This window comes from Aspergillus puulaauensis, chromosome 8 (genome assembly GCF_016861865.1).
Source record: "Aspergillus puulaauensis MK2 DNA, chromosome 8, nearly complete sequence".
Lineage (NCBI taxonomy): Eukaryota > Fungi > Ascomycota > Eurotiomycetes > Eurotiales > Aspergillaceae > Aspergillus > Aspergillus puulaauensis.
Window position 1 is genome coordinate 171,653 of NC_054864.1, and position 19,372 is coordinate 191,024.

General features: G+C 51.4%; 9 protein-coding genes across 9 annotated transcripts; 4 read left to right on the forward strand and 5 right to left on the reverse strand.

Moving 5' to 3' along the window:
* Nucleotides 1–1,614: 1,614 nt before the first annotated feature.
* On the reverse strand, nt 1,615–3,258 carry APUU_80071A (uncharacterized protein; the record flags this gene model as incomplete). The annotated part of the gene is made up of 3 exons (XM_041696310.1): nt 1,615–2,176; nt 2,248–3,038; nt 3,103–3,258. The coding sequence occupies 3 exons, from the start codon at nt 3,256–3,258 to the stop codon at nt 1,615–1,617; spliced, it is 1,509 nt and encodes a 502-aa protein (XP_041561954.1).
* Nucleotides 3,259–5,000: 1,742 nt separating this feature from the next.
* dprC lies at nt 5,001–5,540 on the forward strand (the record flags this gene model as incomplete). The annotated part of the gene is made up of 3 exons (XM_041696311.1): nt 5,001–5,190; nt 5,258–5,331; nt 5,385–5,540. 3 exons carry the CDS (start codon nt 5,001–5,003, stop codon nt 5,538–5,540), a joined length of 420 nt encoding a protein of 139 aa, XP_041561955.1.
* Nucleotides 5,541–5,782: 242 nt separating this feature from the next.
* Nucleotides 5,783–6,703, forward strand: APUU_80073S (SDR family NAD(P)-dependent oxidoreductase; the record flags this gene model as incomplete). The annotated part of the gene is made up of 3 exons (XM_041696313.1): nt 5,783–5,825; nt 5,876–6,379; nt 6,438–6,703. The coding sequence occupies 3 exons, from the start codon at nt 5,783–5,785 to the stop codon at nt 6,701–6,703; spliced, it is 813 nt and encodes a 270-aa protein (XP_041561956.1).
* Nucleotides 6,704–7,131: 428 nt separating this feature from the next.
* Nucleotides 7,132–9,408, reverse strand: APUU_80074A (Hsp70 family protein; the record flags this gene model as incomplete). The annotated part of the gene is made up of 10 exons (XM_041696314.1): nt 7,132–7,349; nt 7,401–7,536; nt 7,600–7,798; nt 7,850–7,956; nt 8,022–8,127; nt 8,186–8,441; nt 8,489–8,558; nt 8,618–8,662; nt 8,717–9,303; nt 9,351–9,408. 10 exons carry the CDS (start codon nt 9,406–9,408, stop codon nt 7,132–7,134), a joined length of 1,782 nt encoding a protein of 593 aa, XP_041561957.1.
* Nucleotides 9,409–9,905: 497 nt separating this feature from the next.
* APUU_80075S (uncharacterized protein) lies at nt 9,906–11,271 on the forward strand (the record flags this gene model as incomplete). Its single annotated transcript, XM_041696315.1, has 2 exons — nt 9,906–10,716; nt 10,769–11,271. 2 exons carry the CDS (start codon nt 9,906–9,908, stop codon nt 11,269–11,271), a joined length of 1,314 nt encoding a protein of 437 aa, XP_041561958.1.
* A 290-nt stretch (nt 11,272–11,561) lies between these two features.
* On the reverse strand, nt 11,562–12,656 carry APUU_80076A (alcohol dehydrogenase catalytic domain-containing protein; the record flags this gene model as incomplete). The annotated part of the gene is made up of 1 exon (XM_041696316.1): nt 11,562–12,656. One exon carries the CDS (start codon nt 12,654–12,656, stop codon nt 11,562–11,564), a length of 1,095 nt encoding a protein of 364 aa, XP_041561959.1.
* Nucleotides 12,657–12,881: 225 nt separating this feature from the next.
* Nucleotides 12,882–13,874, reverse strand: APUU_80077A (uncharacterized protein; the record flags this gene model as incomplete). The annotated part of the gene is made up of 1 exon (XM_041696317.1): nt 12,882–13,874. One exon carries the CDS (start codon nt 13,872–13,874, stop codon nt 12,882–12,884), a length of 993 nt encoding a protein of 330 aa, XP_041561960.1.
* A 179-nt stretch (nt 13,875–14,053) lies between these two features.
* APUU_80078A (cytochrome P450) lies at nt 14,054–15,804 on the reverse strand (the record flags this gene model as incomplete). The annotated part of the gene is made up of 5 exons (XM_041696318.1): nt 14,054–14,185; nt 14,232–15,105; nt 15,154–15,278; nt 15,328–15,515; nt 15,573–15,804. 5 exons carry the CDS (start codon nt 15,802–15,804, stop codon nt 14,054–14,056), a joined length of 1,551 nt encoding a protein of 516 aa, XP_041561961.1.
* A 1,870-nt stretch (nt 15,805–17,674) lies between these two features.
* On the forward strand, nt 17,675–18,996 carry APUU_80079S (putative integral membrane protein Pth11-like; the record flags this gene model as incomplete). The annotated part of the gene is made up of 6 exons (XM_041696319.1): nt 17,675–17,801; nt 17,850–17,869; nt 17,920–17,956; nt 18,004–18,071; nt 18,119–18,492; nt 18,549–18,996. The coding sequence occupies 6 exons, from the start codon at nt 17,675–17,677 to the stop codon at nt 18,994–18,996; spliced, it is 1,074 nt and encodes a 357-aa protein (XP_041561962.1).
* Between the last annotated feature and the right edge of the window lie 376 nt (nt 18,997–19,372).

Here is a 19,372-nt window from a genome sequence, read left to right on the forward strand (position 1 = left end):
GAGGAAGTAGATAGAATAGGAGATGGTTAGTTACGTATTCCAAGCGTTAGAGATCACGGTGATATTTAAAACTTTGGACGACAGCCAACAAGACCCGACTTGGGAGGACCCGAGCTCTTTCCACCCATTTCCACGAAGCACGACGGTAGCTGCTGCTCTTTTCGTTTGTTTAAGCAGTGGCCCGGATGCAGTGGCACTCAGAAGCACGGTATCTGTGGATTATTCTGAACCGGTACTGGCAGATTGCCACAACCACAAACGGCACCACATTGCGGGCTGCAGAACCTTGTATTACTGGACGCGTAGTTCTGATGGTATGAGACTTGTCGAATAACAAACTAGGGAGCCGCATGGAAGCTGGACCGTTGCCAAACACTGTTTTTTTGCCCCTGCGTTGGCCGGCATCGAGCGATTACCCGCCTGTTGTTGGAATTTGGATCCAGAGTTGATCAATCGATCATATTCATGTCGGAGTAATTTCACCGTTTACCGGTAGTCCGCCCCAGGAGGAGAAGCCAATATACAAACGTAGAGACGTGGACAGGATCCACTCTCCCCAGGTGGTAGACAGTTCAAACAATTAGTAGCTAGTTCGTATGTATACTGTATAAAACAAGACTGCTTTTTTCGCTTACTGCTAGGTACATAAATCTGATCGCGCAATGCTATGCTTGGAAAACAAAAACGCCCACGCTAAATACATCAAAGAGCAGCCATAAATCAGGATATTATTTGTTTCGTGCTGGCATATGAGTACATCCCGACACAAGGCGAAATAAGCACACATACCATGCAGCCCGAGCATTCACGCGCGCCGCTGTCCCTTGGAGCTTGGAATTTCGCTCCTTTTCATCTTTGTTGATCTGTAGTAGTTGGGAAGCATAACAGCAGGTACTCGGTCCTTAATCGCCCTTATGTGCTTATCTTGATTTATAGACTACCGCTGCTAAATATCGATATAGCAATCTGGTATAACCACAAAGACCAGGGGTTATATTGAAATAAAGAAACATTATGTTATCTCTGCTTTAATGGGATAATACCCTATAGACTCTTTTACTATCTTCTTTCTGGTATTGATTAAATGCTACTATCCGCTGAAACGAACCTGAGGCACTGTTACCCGATAATAAAGGAGACATAGGTCATGGGGCTGGTTTTTGGTAAAGGCCTTTATTTATGGAAATGCACAGTACCACCCACTCTGGCGTTGACACTGTCTTTGACCTCTGCTTTCAGTTTATATATTACCGCCGGAGTAGAGAAGCCTGTCGGTCTAAGCGCCCTTTGTCGTACCGTATATATCGCAGGAGATAAAAACAGGGAGCCATTATAGTAGCAATGTATTCCTTGTCTCTCGTTATTCCTAAATCTAGAGTTGAAGAAATGAAAGGGCACCGAAGATAAACCTGCAGGGACGTCCGGCAAAGAAAAATGGTGTTTAATAGTATAATGACGCAAGGTATGAGATAGGATCATGGGGAAAACACTGGATAGGCGACTGCAAAAACCATACCAAGAGCCGCTCACATATGATATGGGCACTGGGATACATGCATCGCTAGCCAGATAAATCATCTTTCTCAGGTTACGACTAGTAGAAAACCCGCAGCTTCACGGTTGCACCTCCATAAGCTGCCGCGCAGCAATGGACGTTTGTAGTGTACCAAACGAGACCGCGAGCACCACAGCGAGCACACTGACTCGGGCAGTATCTCGCCTTATTGGATCCCGCGGATCCATGAGAAACCCCAGGAATTCAGCTGGTGAGTGGTCATTGCCAAAAGCCTGAATTGCCAACAGTCGCCATCTAAAACTGGAGAAATGTATCCACGCAAAATACGTGCTCCACTCCTTTATGAAGCCGTCATCCCGACGACAACGAGCTGGCAGAGTCGCGGCGCTGAAGGGTGTATCTGGCTTTGCGATGCCGGCCCAAACCCTCCAGGTGCTGGGCACCTTGCCAATGCATTGCAGGATAAACGGGTCATAGGGCGTTGACTCCTCAGTTGACTTGTCCAACTCGTCCAACTCTTCTTTCAGTCGTCTGCGGGATGCCGTTCTCTGCCCAAACAGGAGCCGATAGGACAGGATTACCTGTTGGCACACTCTTTCCTCGTTGCCCACGCTGTTAGGCCACCCATAGTCCCGACTGGGGAGCAGCCAATTCGTGATACTGATCCAACGGGCGAGGAAACATCGTCAGTAATCCGCACAACATGACGTGATCAAGGAGTGTTGGCATACTTGGAAATCACTTTACATTTATTCCGGTTCTGTATGCGAACAGCGCAGACCGATGGGTACCGGAAGACAGACAGGACACCAGTGTCTCGGTCCAGTGACAGGTGCTCACTCAGGGTACTCACCCATTTCAGGCGAACACCAGCATACTTCCTAAGGGATGTATAGGTCACGCATGGTTCATGCACAACATCGCCAGTAGCACGAGTAAACCTTTGGCCATCCATCCCCCCTTCCTCCATTGGTATGGGAACGGCGGCCTGATTGATTTGGTGGAATAACTGACCCAAAGTGGAATTTAGGGTCACTGGACGGCTGACCTTCATCCCGTTGTACAGGGCCGTCAGCGATAAAGCCTTCGCCGGTCCGTTTGGAGTCCTGACATCAACCAGATCCTGCTTTTCCACGACTGGCATGATTGTTACCGAGAGCCAGCATAGAGTGTGCAGTAATGCTTTCACAATTGCAAATTGAACGTTCTCTCCGAGTTCCCCAAAACTCACATTTTCCTGGCCGTGCGCAGACAGGAATTCTGTAGCCAACTCCTCGACAGTTGGATTGCTGTTCTGCAAACGCCTGCAAGTTCGGATGACAAGGGCACACCATTTCCATTGCTGGGAGTGGCTCGTGGTGTACACTTCGTTCATCAGGGGCCACATCGCTTTATCGAACTCGGCGAACCGGGGGAAGCACTCCTTTTCCACATGGCGGAAGAACCGGTCCACCCCTGGATACCTACTGCGCTCCTCCTGGTTCCCAAGGCCAAATAGCTCGTGAATGGCAAGGTTGCGGCCCTGAGGAAAGTTGTGTATTAGCACCAAAGCGCCCAGACACTACTCTGTAGCAATTGAAACGTACCCGACTGCTGCCACGGCTTCTAGTCCTGCCGGGTGTCGGGCAACCTTGAGGTACCGCAGCCCGGCCCTCTCGTTGCGACGTGGGATATTCCGCCATTTCAATATCTTCGAGGGCATTGCGGCGACTGCGGACGTTCGCCGTTGATGCCGGCAGCATTTGTGGCGTCTTCAGGCTTGAGGGACGTGGGTGAAATCGAGATCTGCGCTGTCCTGGCTTGACAAATGGTAATCCAAGGTGCCGTGATAGGAGAGAGCATGGAAGTGCTGGTTGGACACGACGAAGGAGTTTGGAGCAACCGGAACCCAACATCTGGCAAGCATCATCATGGCATTTAAGTAAATTTCCGGGAGACAGAAACAAGTGGCTTGCGATCGACCAACGTTACGATGGTAAACGACACTCAAACAGAGGGGCCGGAACTGCGATGGCGTTTGTGTCCTGTTCGTCCATCTCGCTCGTTTGGTTCGCCGGGACTGTCCAGAATTTCATGTCTCTCTTCGCTTTCAAAGGGAAATGTTGCTGGCGGCCGCATGTGCTAGTCCTGCGAGACAGCATTGCTGCCGCTGATCCCAGGACAAGATAAAGACAGTGGAACTGCGCAACATGGATGCGATAACTTCGCGATTACAATTAGTATGGTTTTGTCCAAACTCAGCTCTCCGAGACGACAAGTCCAGCAAACGGGGTCGGGAATAGTATAACATTGTGCAAGAAGCCGAGCATCCGGCTATGATTTGGATATCACAGTCAGGAGTAAGGTCACTTGCAAACTAATCTGCGTTTGATTCTGGGGTTTCCCCAAGTCCAGACGATCTGATGGGAAGCTCTTCAGGCTTCGTATATCTTGCCCCTGGAAATGCACCCGCTCAGAGACCCCTGGGAATTGCTACCATCGGCAGGATAGGACGCCCGAGCTTCAATTGCCAAACCCGATCAGATCAACGTCCAAGGGCCAGGGCGGGCAAGCATTCCAAGTAGATCAGCACCATAATCGACTTCAGAGGATGATGCGAGAAAGCCGCTTGCTGGGGTGACCTGTCGAGCAGACTTGCCATTTCTCTGCTCCGTATCCTGCGCGGTCCCGGATGCCCCTTGTGCTACCCAGATATGCATTCTGATTAGCTGAATGAGTGATAGACGAACCATTCGTTCAGGGGATCCCAGGCCCCGTCTGCGGGAAAACGCAAGCGCCTGTTTGTTCTTGAGCTGGTAAATGTGTATTCTGCTCTTCCATCTTTCCCATCTGTTTGCGCGGCGCTGCGATCAATATCCCCCCCCTCGTCAGCTGGTTGGTGAGGCTTGATGAGCAAACGTGCTTCCTTTCCAGCAGCCACTCCTTGCTCGAATTCTCACACCTGCAGATTTCCTTGGGGTCGTGAACCGGTTATGGAGTAGAAGGATCTGATGCTAATGGCACTCGGTGATGGTTTAGACTTCCTCGCCTTTCCCTTCTGATCCGATCACGACTACGGCAGATAGGCAGACACCGCAGCGTCAAGGTTGTCGGCAGGGTACCGAGAGTTACCAGCGAGGTGCGTTGATCTCCAGATAGTCTCACCGAATCACCCAGCAGTGGGCTCACCGGCCGAGGTTTCGGTGTTTTCCCACACCGGACACCGGTATCCATTACAGATGGGAGGGTGGACTAGGGTTGTAGACGTGATGCATGATAAAAATACATTAGTCACATCTGGCTCGCACGTTCCTGAGCCCTGGATGACGTCAGGCAGTGTCCAGGGAAATGCAGATGAGGCTGCAATCATAATACGTCAAAATGAACCAGGCATGAGCATTCTCAAGAGAACAGCGACAGTGACGTCACAGCCACCGCCGCCTATAACCAGCCCGCCGCGACGACACCAACAATCCATCTCCCATCCTCACCTGCCATCAGAAAAATGGAGAAACAGCCACCTACTAACTACGACGGCGCCCAGACGACAGGCGTCCGCGTCAATGACCCCAGCGCAGATGGCCTGGATCGCGACCGGGCGTACGATTCCGGGTTCAAGTACCAGATCCCCGAAGCGGGACAGCAAAATAGCAGCGAGCCCAGCTATCAACCCCATGCCGCAGTTGGGGCAGACAGTGAGTTTTGACTCTTTCGAACGAGCCAAAAGATGAACGGTTTCTCACCAGCCAGAACCACAAACAGGACCCCAAACTGCAGGCGGAGATATAGGCGAGACCCTCGGCGGCGGGGTAAGGGGAGTTTTCGCAGGGGTCCATGTACGTGCAGCTTCAACCACTGCTGACAATCCAGAAAATGCTGACATTACCAGGGCGCTGGCGAGTGGCTGCGTGGGGGACTCAACTCTGCAGTCGACCGCACCTTCGGCAGCGACGAAGGGGCGACGAGGAACGACGCCATTGCGCGCGCCGGCCAGGAGCAGATCAGATCGGGCAAGTTCAGTGGCGATACCCACGCAAACAAGTAATACAAGTCGAAACAACCAATGTACTTAATATCCGCAAGTCCGGGAATTCGGAGTCTTTTTTTGATAGCGATGGTGATTCGGCGACCGATGCCAGCGCCGGAGTTAAGGCGGGGACGCGTTAACCCCGGCCATGCCCGGACATACAGCGTGCACCGTAGTTACTGTAGCCTCCTCTTCCCCCTTCCCATCTTTCTGTACCCTCAATATCCAATGTGGACATCCCCAGTCGACGATCAACGACCATGTCCCTCCATCTAAATGGCATCGCCCTGATCACCGGCGCAGGTAACTTGCAGCTTCGCCATCCTCTTCTCACCTTCTGAATCGCACAATAGGCCATGGAATCGGACGAGAGTGCGCCCTCGGATACGCCGCTGAGGGCGTCAAAGGCATTATCCTCGCCGACACCAGCTACGACGCCGCTCTCGATGCCGCACAGGAGAGCGAGACCGTCGCGACAAACCCAGCCTTCACGGCGGTAGCCACGCAAGTCGACATGACAGACCCCGCCAGCATCGCAGGGATGGTCAGCAAAGCAATGAAAACATTCGGCAGAGTCGACTACTACGTCGACAGCACAAGGGCAGGGTATACAAACCTCCCAGCAACGGGGTCATCGGAACAAGATCGTATCTGGCAAGACAGCGCGGAGGGAACACTACACTGCATCCACGCCGTGGCACAGGTGATGAAGAGCCAGGCCGTTGGGAAGTACAAGTACCGCGGACGAGTGCGAGAAGCGGGCCGCGGGTCCATCGTTACCGTAGGAGCGCCCAGTACCGACCTGGGCAGGAATACCGTTGCTGAAGATGCAGTCCTCAGACTGATCCGTAAAGCCGGTGGGTAGTGCTACTCCACCTGAATAGCCTGAGCTGATGTACACGTTCCTGCGGACAGCGATTGGCCTCGCTACGTGTGGAATCCGAGTGAATACGGTCTGTCCGGGGTTGACGGACGACGTGGACCCGGTTCTCAATGAGAAGATTGACCCGCTGGTGATGAAGAGTGCCGTTCCCATGACCCGGCCGGCGAGGCCTGAGGAGATCGCCGACATTGCCTTGTTCCTGAGCAGTCCTAGAGCTAGCTATGTGACCGGTGCGGCCTGGGCTGTCGATGGCGGTATGAAGGTGCAGGCTGAGGCAGCCAACGAGATGGGTAATTAGGGCATAAGTACCGATTGCAGTCTAGTGCCTCTTGAAAACCATACATTGCAGATCTCGCCACCGACATTTATTCTCCCCAGAAACTGCATATGAAGATAATAACCCAGGCTGTTTCCGTGATTATCGTAAGAAATTTTAAAACCGGCAATGCAGCATTTCCACATATCCGCCTCAATATAGATAGTATCATCGCGAGACATGTTGTATTCACTATCCGAGATAAGCTTGGAAGTATTCAACCATTTGATGGGACAAAAGATCAAGAGCGTTCATAATTCTCCAGCCCAACGGATACCAAAGAAACTCCACGTCCAGTGCCTTCTCCCTCCGTTCTGCCTGTTATTCCAATTTGCTCCAAACTCTTGCCAGCACCAAACCGATAAACTGTTCTGGCCTCAGTCACTAAAGAAGATTACTGAGCAGGCGTGTCAGTAGAAACTGGTATGGGTGAAGTTAATCGAGGTTGCGCCGATGAGCTGTCCCTCCGAGTGCGCCTCGAACTTCAGCACTCCCTCTTGGGCCCCGAATATAACTTTTATGCCATAATGTAGGTCATAAAGAATCTTGCCCTCAGAAACCTTGTGAGGAAACCTTGACAGATCAACCTTTTCGAAGTTGACAATGATTTCCCCGACCTTCTGCACCCCTGTGATTCTCCAGTCAGCTAGGCTATTGAAAGCAGGTTATGGACAACCACCTTTGTGTTCTACCCGTGTTGGGGCTTGTTCCACGTCGCATGAGTAAAGACTATCTACAAAGACCAATCCATCGCCTTCCCGATGACTAATCGACACTTCCACCTGTTGGGAGTAACCGTCCGGGATCTGTTCACCCTGTTATCACAACTTAGTAGACATCAGCGGATAAAAAAAAAAAAAAAACAAGTTGGGAAGTACCTTAGAAACCATCCATTCCATATATCCCGGGGCATATCTATCTCCGTCATAGATATCAACAAACGAATCCTTTTCATTATCGAGGCATTTCCGAAAGCGATGGGCCCATGTGAATCCATAATGTCGACGGGACCGCCTATTGTCAGCACGAAGACCTTCTAGTCCACGAAGCGCTGCTCCTTGAACAATAGCCGCTTGTCTTCATGAACTCAGTACAACGTTTGCAGAATTCCCAGTGTATTCAACTCACGCATTGTTCGGCACTGTGACCGTGATATTTCCAGCCGGTCCAAACGTGTTCCGGAATGCGTTCCGTAGGTACTCCGAGTCTCCAAAGCCACCAACGAGGATTATCCTCTGGTTTTATTGGCATCAAAGTCCGGAGAGAAACGATGTTGTGGTGGTACTGGATGTAATCTTACATTGATTACCTCGCGCCCTGCCTCTTTATTAGCATCGACAATCTGCTGGCGAACCAAAGATATAATCTTCTCCACAACGGGATCAAAAAGAGACTGAAGATCATTGCTGCAGACCAATTAGAATAGAAATCCACGGTTGGTAGGGGCTATTGGATATTACTAACTGAGAAACTATCACTAAGCTTTCGTCTTCGTTGAAGTATTCTGCATTCACTCCAATGGGATTCATGTTCAGAAATAGCTCGTGGGTCATCTCGGCAGAAGGGTAGCCAAAGTCGCGCTTGATGATTTCGAATTTGTTCATGAAGTCGCTTCCAGGTGCGGTCCGACGGCGTGGAAGGTCACTGAAGGCTTTACCAAAGATCTGGCCCATCAGATTGTAGAACTTGCGGTCAACCGCTGTCGAACCGCATTTCCCTCCTACTTCCAGTGAGCAAGAAAAGAGACACAAGTAGCCAGTTGCTTACCAATGCCTGTGCAAAGCTCTTCGAACTTGAGAGTGGGTTGCACCTGCTTAACCAAGTACGTGGTAATATCCTGTTCAGGAACTTCGTGTTGGCGATATAACACTGGGGATCAAGCGAGGGGAAACGCACCACCGTTCCTCCACCGCAGTCACAAACAAGAACCCCATCGTCAGGCTGTATCAGTCGAATTAGGTGAGAAAACATTCATCCCGACCTTGGGTATCTTACCTTCACCGATAATCCAAGACCATCATTGACCGATCTCCTGAGAGCTGCAATGGCGGCCGCTTCAGGCTCCGGGATGAGACAGATTGTGTCCTGGACATTGCCCTTCCTTGAACCAAATCCAGCCCTTCGGGCAGCTTCCAGCGTCGAGCTTTTGGCCTCATCGGACCAAATAGCCGGCACTGTAAACCAGAACTCAAGGGGTGTGAGTTTCAACGCTTCTTCGGTGATTTGCTTTGCGATTGTTGTAAGGATGTGTTCATAGACACCAGAAAGAAAATCGCTAGCAACCTGTACAGCATCTTTGTCTTCTGGTAATCTGAACATCCCGATAGCAGCAGCACCTTCAAGAGCCGCGTCGTAACTAGTGAGAGGCGTGCCCCTGTCTAGGAGCAGTTTGGTCCACGAATAGGACATCATTCCCGGCTCAACCTGATAGCCCCAGCGGTGTTTTCCATTATTATCCGTGGCGTACGCGACTCGAGAAGGTGTCTTGAGGACGGTTTCGGTGTGCCTCGCTCGTCCGGGCCAGGACTTAATCAGGACGATATCATCGATGGTCTTTCCTCTAGTGCTAACATAACTTGCTCCTTCACACGCTTAGTCCACTCCTTGATCATCTTGCTGGGAAGCTTACCGGTAAACGTAGTACCATAATCAACGCCAACAATGATCTTGTGCCTATTTTGTTCCATTTCGAATTCAAGCCCGGAAGTGAAAGAAGTCGGATGTCACAATGAAAAGGGAAGGGAGTTCCGTGGCCTTCAGTAGCAGGAATTGAAAACGGCAAGGCGACGTATTAGAAGGGTCAATGTTATGCAGAGAGAAAGGCGAAGGCGACAAAAAAAGTGAAAGGTTGAAGGTCCCTGGAAGCGAATTTTCATTTTTCTCATTTCTCTCACTTGTGTTGGATTCCTTCTTAACAACAACCACCAAGCTGGTAATAATCTCAATCCACATCTCTCGGTTTCTCAAATCCTGTCTCCATCCTCCAGATATTGCCCATTTCAGCCTTCTCCCACCATTCTGTTTCTCCATCACAAGCCACGTTTGATTTGCAATGGAGTATGGTCGCAGGCTAGTATGTCGCATGCCCCTAGTTCTGATGTCGCTTTCTCATTACAGGACTCAACGATAGATCGATTGTTTCCGAACCCCAGATGAGAGTCCAAATACAGATACGAGACATAATATGAACTCGGAGCAGAACACGACTCCACAGGCCGGCCCTCTTGTTGGAATCACCAGCAGTGGTGGCCACGGGTCCCCTCCCAGTAGGTCTAGCGGCGCTGGCTTCAGATCCCACCGGGAACGTGAGTATCTATCAGCAAGACTGAGACGGGCAAATCGCTGTATCGACCATCTCATGGCGAGGGAAAGGGAATACCATCGAGAGTTTGAATCGCTAGAGCAAAGCCTGGAAGACGCCGAGCATGACAACTCATCTCTCAAAACTCGCCTGCGTCAGGTCACTGAGGACAACGGAGCAAAGACTGGTTATCTCAGGATAGCAGAAAAGAAGCTTGCAACTTCACAACACCAGTTACAAGAGACACGTCGTGACAACGCCAGACTGCAGGCGGAAGTCCGAGTGGCACAAGATGCCGTTTTGCGTGCCACGGAAAAGAAAGAAGCCCACCCTATGGAAGACAGAGAGGTCCGTGACAAATTTGTGGTCCTCGAAGAAAGGCTCAGAAGATGGGCCAGGAACTATACGGTGGACGATATAGGGAAACTGCATTCGGCGTCGACCAATGAGATGAACCGAATCATATCCCAACTGGATGGATACTGCATCCAGGAAGATTGGTCGAAACTGCAGTCTCGCCTCTCATCTCTCAAGAAGAAAATACCTTTCATGCTCTCGCAGGCGGTACTAGCACAATCCATATTCAAAGATATATTCGGCTGCGCGTTCTTTGTGTTCCCAACCTCGCCAGCATATTGTAACACCCCGAGTCTTGGACAGATGGACGGCCTATACCAAACCCTACGAAAATGTGGTGAGAAATTCCATACCCATCGCTCACTATCCAGGACTGACGTACCTTGTAGCAGACGAACCTGCAAGCCATGCGTGGCGCTCTCAGATGCTTTCAATGTTGAGTAAATGCGAAAACAAATCCAGCGGGCAGCCATTTATTGAGGATGCATTACATGAAGTGGTCACCCGCCTCGTCAACAAAGTCCTCGACGGGCCTCTTCATGTTTTGTTGAAGCCGCTAGCCGGGGAAGCCCAAATTACCAAACGCACTGAGGATCTACGTGGTCTCATCCATGGCGCAGGACAGTTTTCATTCCGCCTATGGTCGCAACGTACTTTCATGACTTGTGCTGGCCTAGATGAACTTGAAAGGTTTTCGTCAGGCGGCGCTTTCATGTCCGCTCACCGTCTCCATCGTCTTGAGGAGGATGATGACAAGTTGGACGGTAGCAGTATTGTCATCCTTACCCACCCTTTGGTTCTAGCATGGGAGGATGAAAATGCCGAGAACTACGACCAACACAAGGTCTGGGGCAAGGCTATTGCCTGCGTGGAGGATCATGCGTCTAACTAGCATACCGCACTCTGCTACGACCCTGATAAGGCCTTTCAGTAAGGACACACGCGCAGTATGCTAGATGGAATTGCAAAATGAGACGAGTTGGTTTTAATGGATGATGGAAAATTGGAAAAGGACAAGAAAATACCATTCACTAAGAAGCGAGGCCTGGATTAAGCAATTCAAAAATGCCACTTAAATTGGTTCAACGTATTTTATTGGCAATTGAAACACCACGATCTAGATTGAGTATCTACACATTGACATCTCTTCCCACATATTCGTTTTACCACAAGGAGATTAGTCTATGCTTCCGAAATAACATCGATGACAGTTAGCCACATTCGCTCCTGGCGATCTTCAATTCGCTTGATAACATCCTCCGCCTCAGAGAACGCAAACCGATGGGTGATCAAGTCGTCGACACTCAACTTTCCCTCCGCCAACCACTGGATAACTTTATTCTCATGCTCGCGAGCATGGCCCCGACATCCAACAATCGTCCAACACTTGCCCATCACGAGAGCCAGTGGCACCGGCAACGGCGACGCATTCGAGCCCATATGGACCAGCGTCCCAGCGATTTTCAATATGGGAATAATCTTCCCTATCAATCCACCAGAGGGCAAATAATCGATTATGGCATCGACGCCATCTGGCGCAGCTGCACGCAGGTTCTCAAGCAGTGTCGGTTGCCCCAGCTCGCCATGCTCGTTTGACGTAACCACGACTTCAGTCTCAACCGCCGTCAGACTCCTCATAGCCTCTAGGCGTTCACGAGATCGACCGACGAGAAGAACTTTCTTGATGCCAAACTCCTGCGCAAGTCGTAAGGCCACGGCTCCCATTGTCCCAGACGCAGCTGTCACGAGCAGAACAGACTCTTTGGGTAAATTCGCACGCTCAAGAGAATACAACCCCGTTGCAACATCATGGACCTTTGCCGCAATCGCAAAAGAAATATTTCCCGGAATGATATCGATGTTCCAATACGGTACCCTTGCATACTCCGCGACGCCCCCGTCATGATATCTATCGTATAGAGGCGACCTTTGCCCAAACTGGGCAAACCCAATCATCGCCCCTTCTCCGCACATATGTTCCCGTCCGCTGGCACAGTACTCACATCGTCGACAGGATAAAACCGGATTGACACGGACACGGCTTCCAACGGCGAGTTCGACTGGGACCCTTTCCCCGACCTTGGTGACTATTCCAGCCATCTCGTGGCCTACCGTTGAGGGCGTGTGAGCCCGGCCCATCTCTAAAAGCCTGAGGGCTCCGGGTGTAACACCGGCAGCATAGACCTGTATCAGGACATCCTCGGGTCCAGTTTCGAGAATCGGAGTCTCCTCCAAATGAAGGCCGGACGTACGATCTGCTGCTCTAAGGGCTTTCATTACGGGAATCATAAATTATTGTGATTAAGTACGTTCTAGCCGTTGCCAGCCCTCTAATATAAGATGGCCAGCTCCGATACTCGGGGTCCGAAGTCCGAAGCTGCGGTATGACCCGTTACGAGCGTGCCTATCGGGGGATTTCTACTCGTGGACCAGATGGAAATATATCAACAGACTGATGGGAACGTGGCCGGCATCATCATCCATCTCATTATTATGCGTGGTTTAATATTGCGTGGCCGCCACGGCTAGCAACCCCGTAACCGTAACAGCAAACAAGCCTGGGCGAAGAGAAACAGCAAAGCCTCCAGCGTCTTCCTGTTTGTCAGTTGAAGGCCCGTTAGAACCGCCGTCATTGTCATTGTCATTGTAATTTTCATCCTCATCTCCATCAGCACTCAGCGGCTCCAACCAAGCCACATCGGCCCTCTTGAACGCAGAACGGCAGGCCTCTGTCTCATTATTAGGCACTTCCACAGTGCCCTCAAACAGATAATCCGTGATACACTCCACCTGCTTCTTATTCTGCAGCTTCGCCTTGCACGGATCTCCATCAATATCATCACTGTCCCGAAGAAACGGACAATACGAGTAAGTCGACTCCTTCACAGCCCACAAATCACCAAAAGCCGGACACTCCTCAACCGGGATCTCAAAATCGAGCCCACTCCCATCCTCAACAACACTGAAAAACTGCACCCCAGACGCAATCACCTCCCGGATATTATAGACAATCGTATTCGGCGGTCTCCTCGTACAAGGCGTCGCATAATACTCCCACTCAAGCCTATAAGGCCCAGGCTTCATGGTGGTAAAGTTATACCCCAGCATCGGCACAACAGCCACATCACCAAAAACCCACTGGAAATCATTTAAACCAAAGGCAGAGTGGCTACCATATCCGCTTGTGTAGTCGGATTCGCGCGCGCCGGGGGTCGCGTTGTACAGCTTCCAGCTTATGTCCCATTCGAAGCGGTAGGCGGATTTTGCGTCTTGGATTGCGAGCACGACGGGGAAGCTGGTCAGGTTGTTGTAGGTTTCGTTGCGGGGGAAGAGCACGTCGATTTCGATCTGGGCGTTGTAGGGGATTTCGGATCCGAGGATAAGGGAGCAGAGGGATAGCCACCAGAAGCTGGTAGGTGTGAGGAACCGCATGGCGTGGATGCTGTGAGTGATTGTGAGAAGAGGAAGGGATTTCTCCGACTTTTCAATTTGCATGGTCAGGCGGCTTCGTCGTCTGGTTCGAGGCGCAAATGTTTGTCTTGGCTGAGGGCCGATACGAGATGCCAAGGCGCTATGCTCTTTTGACTTACTTCTTTAGGCAATGCTGATGTTATCCACATTCAGGTAACCAACATGTTTACACTCAGTGCTTCGATCTCAACTCATTAAATACATTACTGTGCCTTTACCAGGGGGCGCTTGTCGATCGTTATCCACATGTCCCGCCAGAATCCAATACCTCCCTTGATCACAAACTTCGCCTCCGGCTTCCCTGGCACCTGAGACGGCTTGTAGTGACGGAAGAACTGGAAGGGTTAGCTACGACATCGGCCAAGGAAGAACGATACATACCTGAAGCGGCCCCTTGAATAGCTCCATCATCGCAATGTCTCTGCCCAGGCATACTCTGGCGCCATACCCAAACGTCATCATGTACTTGTTCATGAGCTTAGTCCGCTCAGCATCCATCCATCGATCCGGGTTAAACTCCTCGGCGTCTTTTCCAAAGATAATTGGGTCACGCTGAATCACCCAGGGGTTTACAGATATCTCAGTTCCCGCGGGGGCCATCTTTCCATACAGGTCCAGTCCTGGCTCCGAAACATATCGAGGGAAGATATTCGGAGCTGGTGGGCACACCCGGAGGGTCTCGCGAACGCACGCAACAAAGTAGGGCAGATGCTCAAGGATTTCATGGTACTGTGGATTTTCGTCGCTGACAAGGCCCTTCTTGAATGCCCCATCGACTTCCTCCATCATCCGCTCATACACGCCCTGGTGGGTGAGCAAGTAGTGGATCAACGCCTGGAAGACTGTCCCGGTAGTATCAGCGCCCGCGAGCAGGACAAGCAGGATCTCTGCCTTGATGTAGTCCATTGTCAATGGCTGGCCGTCCTCGGTGCGCGCCTCGAGGAACGTCTGAAGCAGGTCAATCCGTGAAAAGCCCTTGTCTGATTTGAGGTCCTGAACGCGCTGCTCGATGAGTCTGTCGCGGAAGCGCATGAGAACACCAATTCCCGAGTCATCCTCGGGTTTCGCGACTAGATACTTCTTCAAGAAGGTTGTCTTGATCCAGCTTGTGAAAGGGTGAAGACGCGCGAGAAGACCAAATGCAGGGAGACCGTCGTGGAATCCCTGGATGAGTCCACCGACATCCTCGCCCTTCTCGACGAAGCCAAAAGGTGCACCGAAGCCAACCTCACTGATAATGTCGTATGCCATGTAGCTATACACCGTCAGTTCATTCCTTCTCCGCCGGGAATGCAGAACTCACACTGCCCACCAGGAGAAGTCGAAACCCTCGCCAGTGCGGACAAATTGCTCGTCGAGCTTGGCAATCCAGTCCTTAATCCGGGCATCAATTAGAGGCTCCATGCGTTTAACGCTGGAGAAACTGTACTGCTCCACTCTCAGTATCTTTGTCGTCTGCATTGTTCGACTATCTTACCGGTCCAGCAGCGTGCTTGCGATACGCGGCATGGGTCTTGTGCGACCTCATGTTAAAGAGCGACTCAGTTTCACCGAATGACCCGGTGATATAGTGGCCAGTCTTATCAGCGTTCCGGTGGTAGATCTCCGGCAGCTTTGTTGGATCGCTGACCACGAGCAATGTAGGAGTGACTCGCACAACAGGGCCTGACAACAGCAGTCAGCACTCAGCAACAATGAACAATAGAGTGCACACGAAAGTACCATATTTCTTTGTCGCTTCATAGACGACTGCAAGCTCTGTCTCCTGTACATTATGCCAGGCTATCCAGAGTCGGGTGACGGACGCCCAGAATGGACCCGGGAAGACCGAAAGTGGATGGAAGAAGCGATAATAAACGATCTGATAGATGAATTTCAAGACGATATAAGCGAGATAGCCGAGAACCAGATTGGTCAGCGTCAGCTGCGCAAGAACCAGTTCCCCGAGACCCATGATGCAGCAGTATGTGGTCGGCGGTCACAGTGAGAGAAGAACCATGTGGGAGAGAAGATGTATCACTGCAGGCCCCAGACAGCTGCAGTTCGCGATCTGATATGCCCTGCACCTCCTCTGCGTTCGCCCTCCTTTTTCACCCTCCTTCCCCTTTCAAAAAAGTGCCACGACGGCGAAAGTCCCGGGCATACCAGTATGGAGTAGCCAACCCAATAATCACAACGGCTACGATTCGCTCTTCGGGCCAAGGAAACAAGACAGTCCGAGGAGCAAATGACGAGCAGAGCCTGGCTCCACATCTGTCAAAAAAGGGCTTTGCATTGATCGTCAAATGCTCCTCCTGGTCTAGTCGTTGACAGTGCGGAGACTGTGGGTGCGGCGCAGGCTCGCAGTGGGCCGTGTTTCGCATTAACAGTTGACACTTGTACGTCTGTGCACTGTCTGGACTGGCCTCGGCTAAGAGTCTTTTGTTGACTCGTTCGATGCCTGTCAGAATGCCACTGCAGAAGTATTTTAGTGTGATGTTTGCGGATTCGTAGTTGGCATCCAGGACATCCAGGCCATCCACGACAACAGAGGCTCGGGCCGAGAACTGAACACTCACCAGGATCAACCTCGCTCGGAGAATGTTCCGTTCGCTAATTAGTAATTAAACTGGCGAATCTGCTGTAACGGTCGTTTAACCCATTTGGGAATCTGCAGCTGGATCCTCATCTGCCAGCCCGTCCTCTTCGTATTCAAGGCTTCAAGCGAGTTTCTGCCTTTCTGGGCTTCATTGTGGATTCGTACCTTGTCTATAAGATCAACACAACCTCGCTCCACTCGAAGCCTTGTTCGGTTGTCTTCATCGCCCCGCAATGGTCGACAAATCGGGCATCTTGAGGCAAAATCCTGCGCGCTGTCTGGGCGCGCAGCCGATCCCTAACGCTTTCGACAGGAGTCTCGATTCTGGCTGTGCCTTGGTGATGCACTCACAGACAGGAGAAAGATGTTGCTCGACGAGTACATGTTCTGAATCTCGCATTCACTGCTGCTTCACTGGCCAAGATGAGAGCTGTCGAGTGCTGTCGAGTGCTGTCTCATTCATTTCTGCCATAGGCTACCAATCACCAATGTCACCTGTAGGCCTTAACAGAGGAGTTCTTTTCCGGCCAGCATGGTCCCCATACTGAAGTGTCTGGATGCCGATCTCAGTCAGGTCCCGCTGCGGCGCGTTACACCTTACGCTGCCGACATAGCGTCCTTCATCTCTGCGGGTTTGGACTCTGGCGGTTCTCGAGTCTCGAGTCTCGACAAGAGTCCACCCCCGCAGAGCCAGGGCCTCCCGACCTGTCACAGTTTGTCGGACGAGTCCTGTCCGCAGTCGATGGCCCGCTGTCCTCACATGTCTCCAGTAGTAGTATGAGTTGCTGGCTCGCAACGTCGAGTTTATGACGGCTTGGCTCGCGTCCAAAGTACTGTACATCCAGTGGCGCCGAGCTCGCCTCCCGATCCCGTGGTAGGCGATTCACTAGTGTGTCAACATCCTGGCCAGGAGATGAAGAGTGCAGTCTGCAGAGCTGCGGACGCAAGGATTAGGCAGGAGGCATCCGGCGAACAGACAGCGACCAGATAAGAAGTCAAAACGAAGTGTCCATCACTGACAGGGGGGCGCTCCGTCCCGCGGGAAGAGCTCCTTTACAAGTTTACAGCTCCTTGCCAGGACAGCTTGTTTTAACTCCTGTCTCAGGTTCCTTCTCCAACTTTATACGCTCCTTGAAAACTGTCAGTCCTATTCGACCTTCCTATCCTCCAGCTTAACCCCCCATGGTTGAGTAGAGCCGTTCCACTCGTTTCTCAACACCTACTCCTCTCTGTTTGGTTATTCAAGATGGCCGAAACCCAGGGCCCGACGGTCGTTGGGATTTCAATCGCATTCGCGGTGATTACCATCTTTGTCATTATCTTGCGGTTGTTCGCTCGAATCTATGTCCTGAAGAAGATGGGCGTGGACGACTGTACGTGACTGTCCTGCCACGAACCCAACTCCCAGCTGACACTTCTAGATCTCATTATCTTCGCATGCGTAAGACACTTGATCGATACCAAGCTTCCGTGGCTAACCAAACAATGAAGTGCTTTTCGTGGGCGTTTTCCATTGTCACAGCCATTGGTCAGTCCTCTCCCGCAGTCCCTGAAACGCCACATTAACGGTCACAGCTGTCAAACACGGTCTTGGTAGTCATATCGAGGACGTTCCCACGTCAGACATGATTCCATATGCATTCGTACGAGCCCCGGCCAGCTCGAATTACTTGAAACTAACCTGGAGTAGAACGTGTGGCTGAGCTCCATGTTCTATGTGGCCTGTCTCGGCTTCGTCAAAACCTCCGTCTGCTGGTTCTACACCCGCCTCGGGGATAAATACCTGACACGCATGTCCTTCATCATGTTTGCCATCGTCGCCTGCCAGGCCACGGCCAATGTCCTCACAGCAGCATTCCAGTGCCGGCCCATTCCCGCAGCCTGGGACACCTCCATCACGGACAGTTCCTGCGTCAACATCAACGTCTTCTACCTCGCCAACGCAGCACTCAACATCCTCACCGACCTCCTAACATACACACTTCCCATCCGGGTTATCTTCAAACTGCAAATGCCGCGCAAGCAGAAAGTCGCCCTCGTCCTCATCCTCTCCCTCGGTCTCTTGTACGTCCCCCCATCCCCATCCCTAAACCAAAAACAAGTCATGCTAACCACCCCAGCGCCTGCGTCTCCTCCATAATCCGTATAACCTATATCCCAGAAATGCTCTCCTCGACCGACGCAACCTGGGCCATCAGCGGCGCGATGTACTGGTCCGCAATCGAAATCAATATTGGCATCCTCGCGGCCTCCATCCCGTCCTTCAAGGCCATCGCCTCGCGCTTCCTCCCGCGTATTATCGGCGAGTATGCCTCCTCCAATAAGCTGTACGGGGCATACGGGCAGCGCTCAGGGACTGGGTTCTCGAAGGTTCGGGATCAGAGCCACGCTCGCTCGGGGACTGGGATGCAGCCGCTCCGCAGTCAGGACCGGGAGCGGGAGCGTGAGAGGGGTGGGATTGTTGGCACGGATATCCATAGTCGGTTTGATCGGACGAGTGAAGAGAGGATCCTGGTTCCTGATGGGAAGATCTATGCGCATACCGAGATTGAGGTGCGGCAGGATTAGTTGTAGGGTTAGGTTGGCTGGCTGGCTGGCTGGCTAGCATGTCCCAGAAAAGTAAATGTTATAGGTATAGTATAGGTACCCAGCCTAATCACCGAGCTATACCTCCTATTATATAGTTTGGGGGGGAGTATTTCTGGTGGTTGGTGGGTTCTTTGGCGTCGGACAGTTTACTGGTATTTCTTTTCATATGTCGGTTTTGCAATTTTGGTGGCTTTTCTGCTTTTGGTTTTTTTGTATTCTATCCTATCCTTAAAAGTGTTATTCTATTGATATTCTAAAGGTATCAGAGCAGCATCCACATTTTACTTAATTTTGTTGGGTTTTTTCTTTTGTTAGGACCTTGATGTTCATGCTACGACTTGGGGCTGTGTGGTCG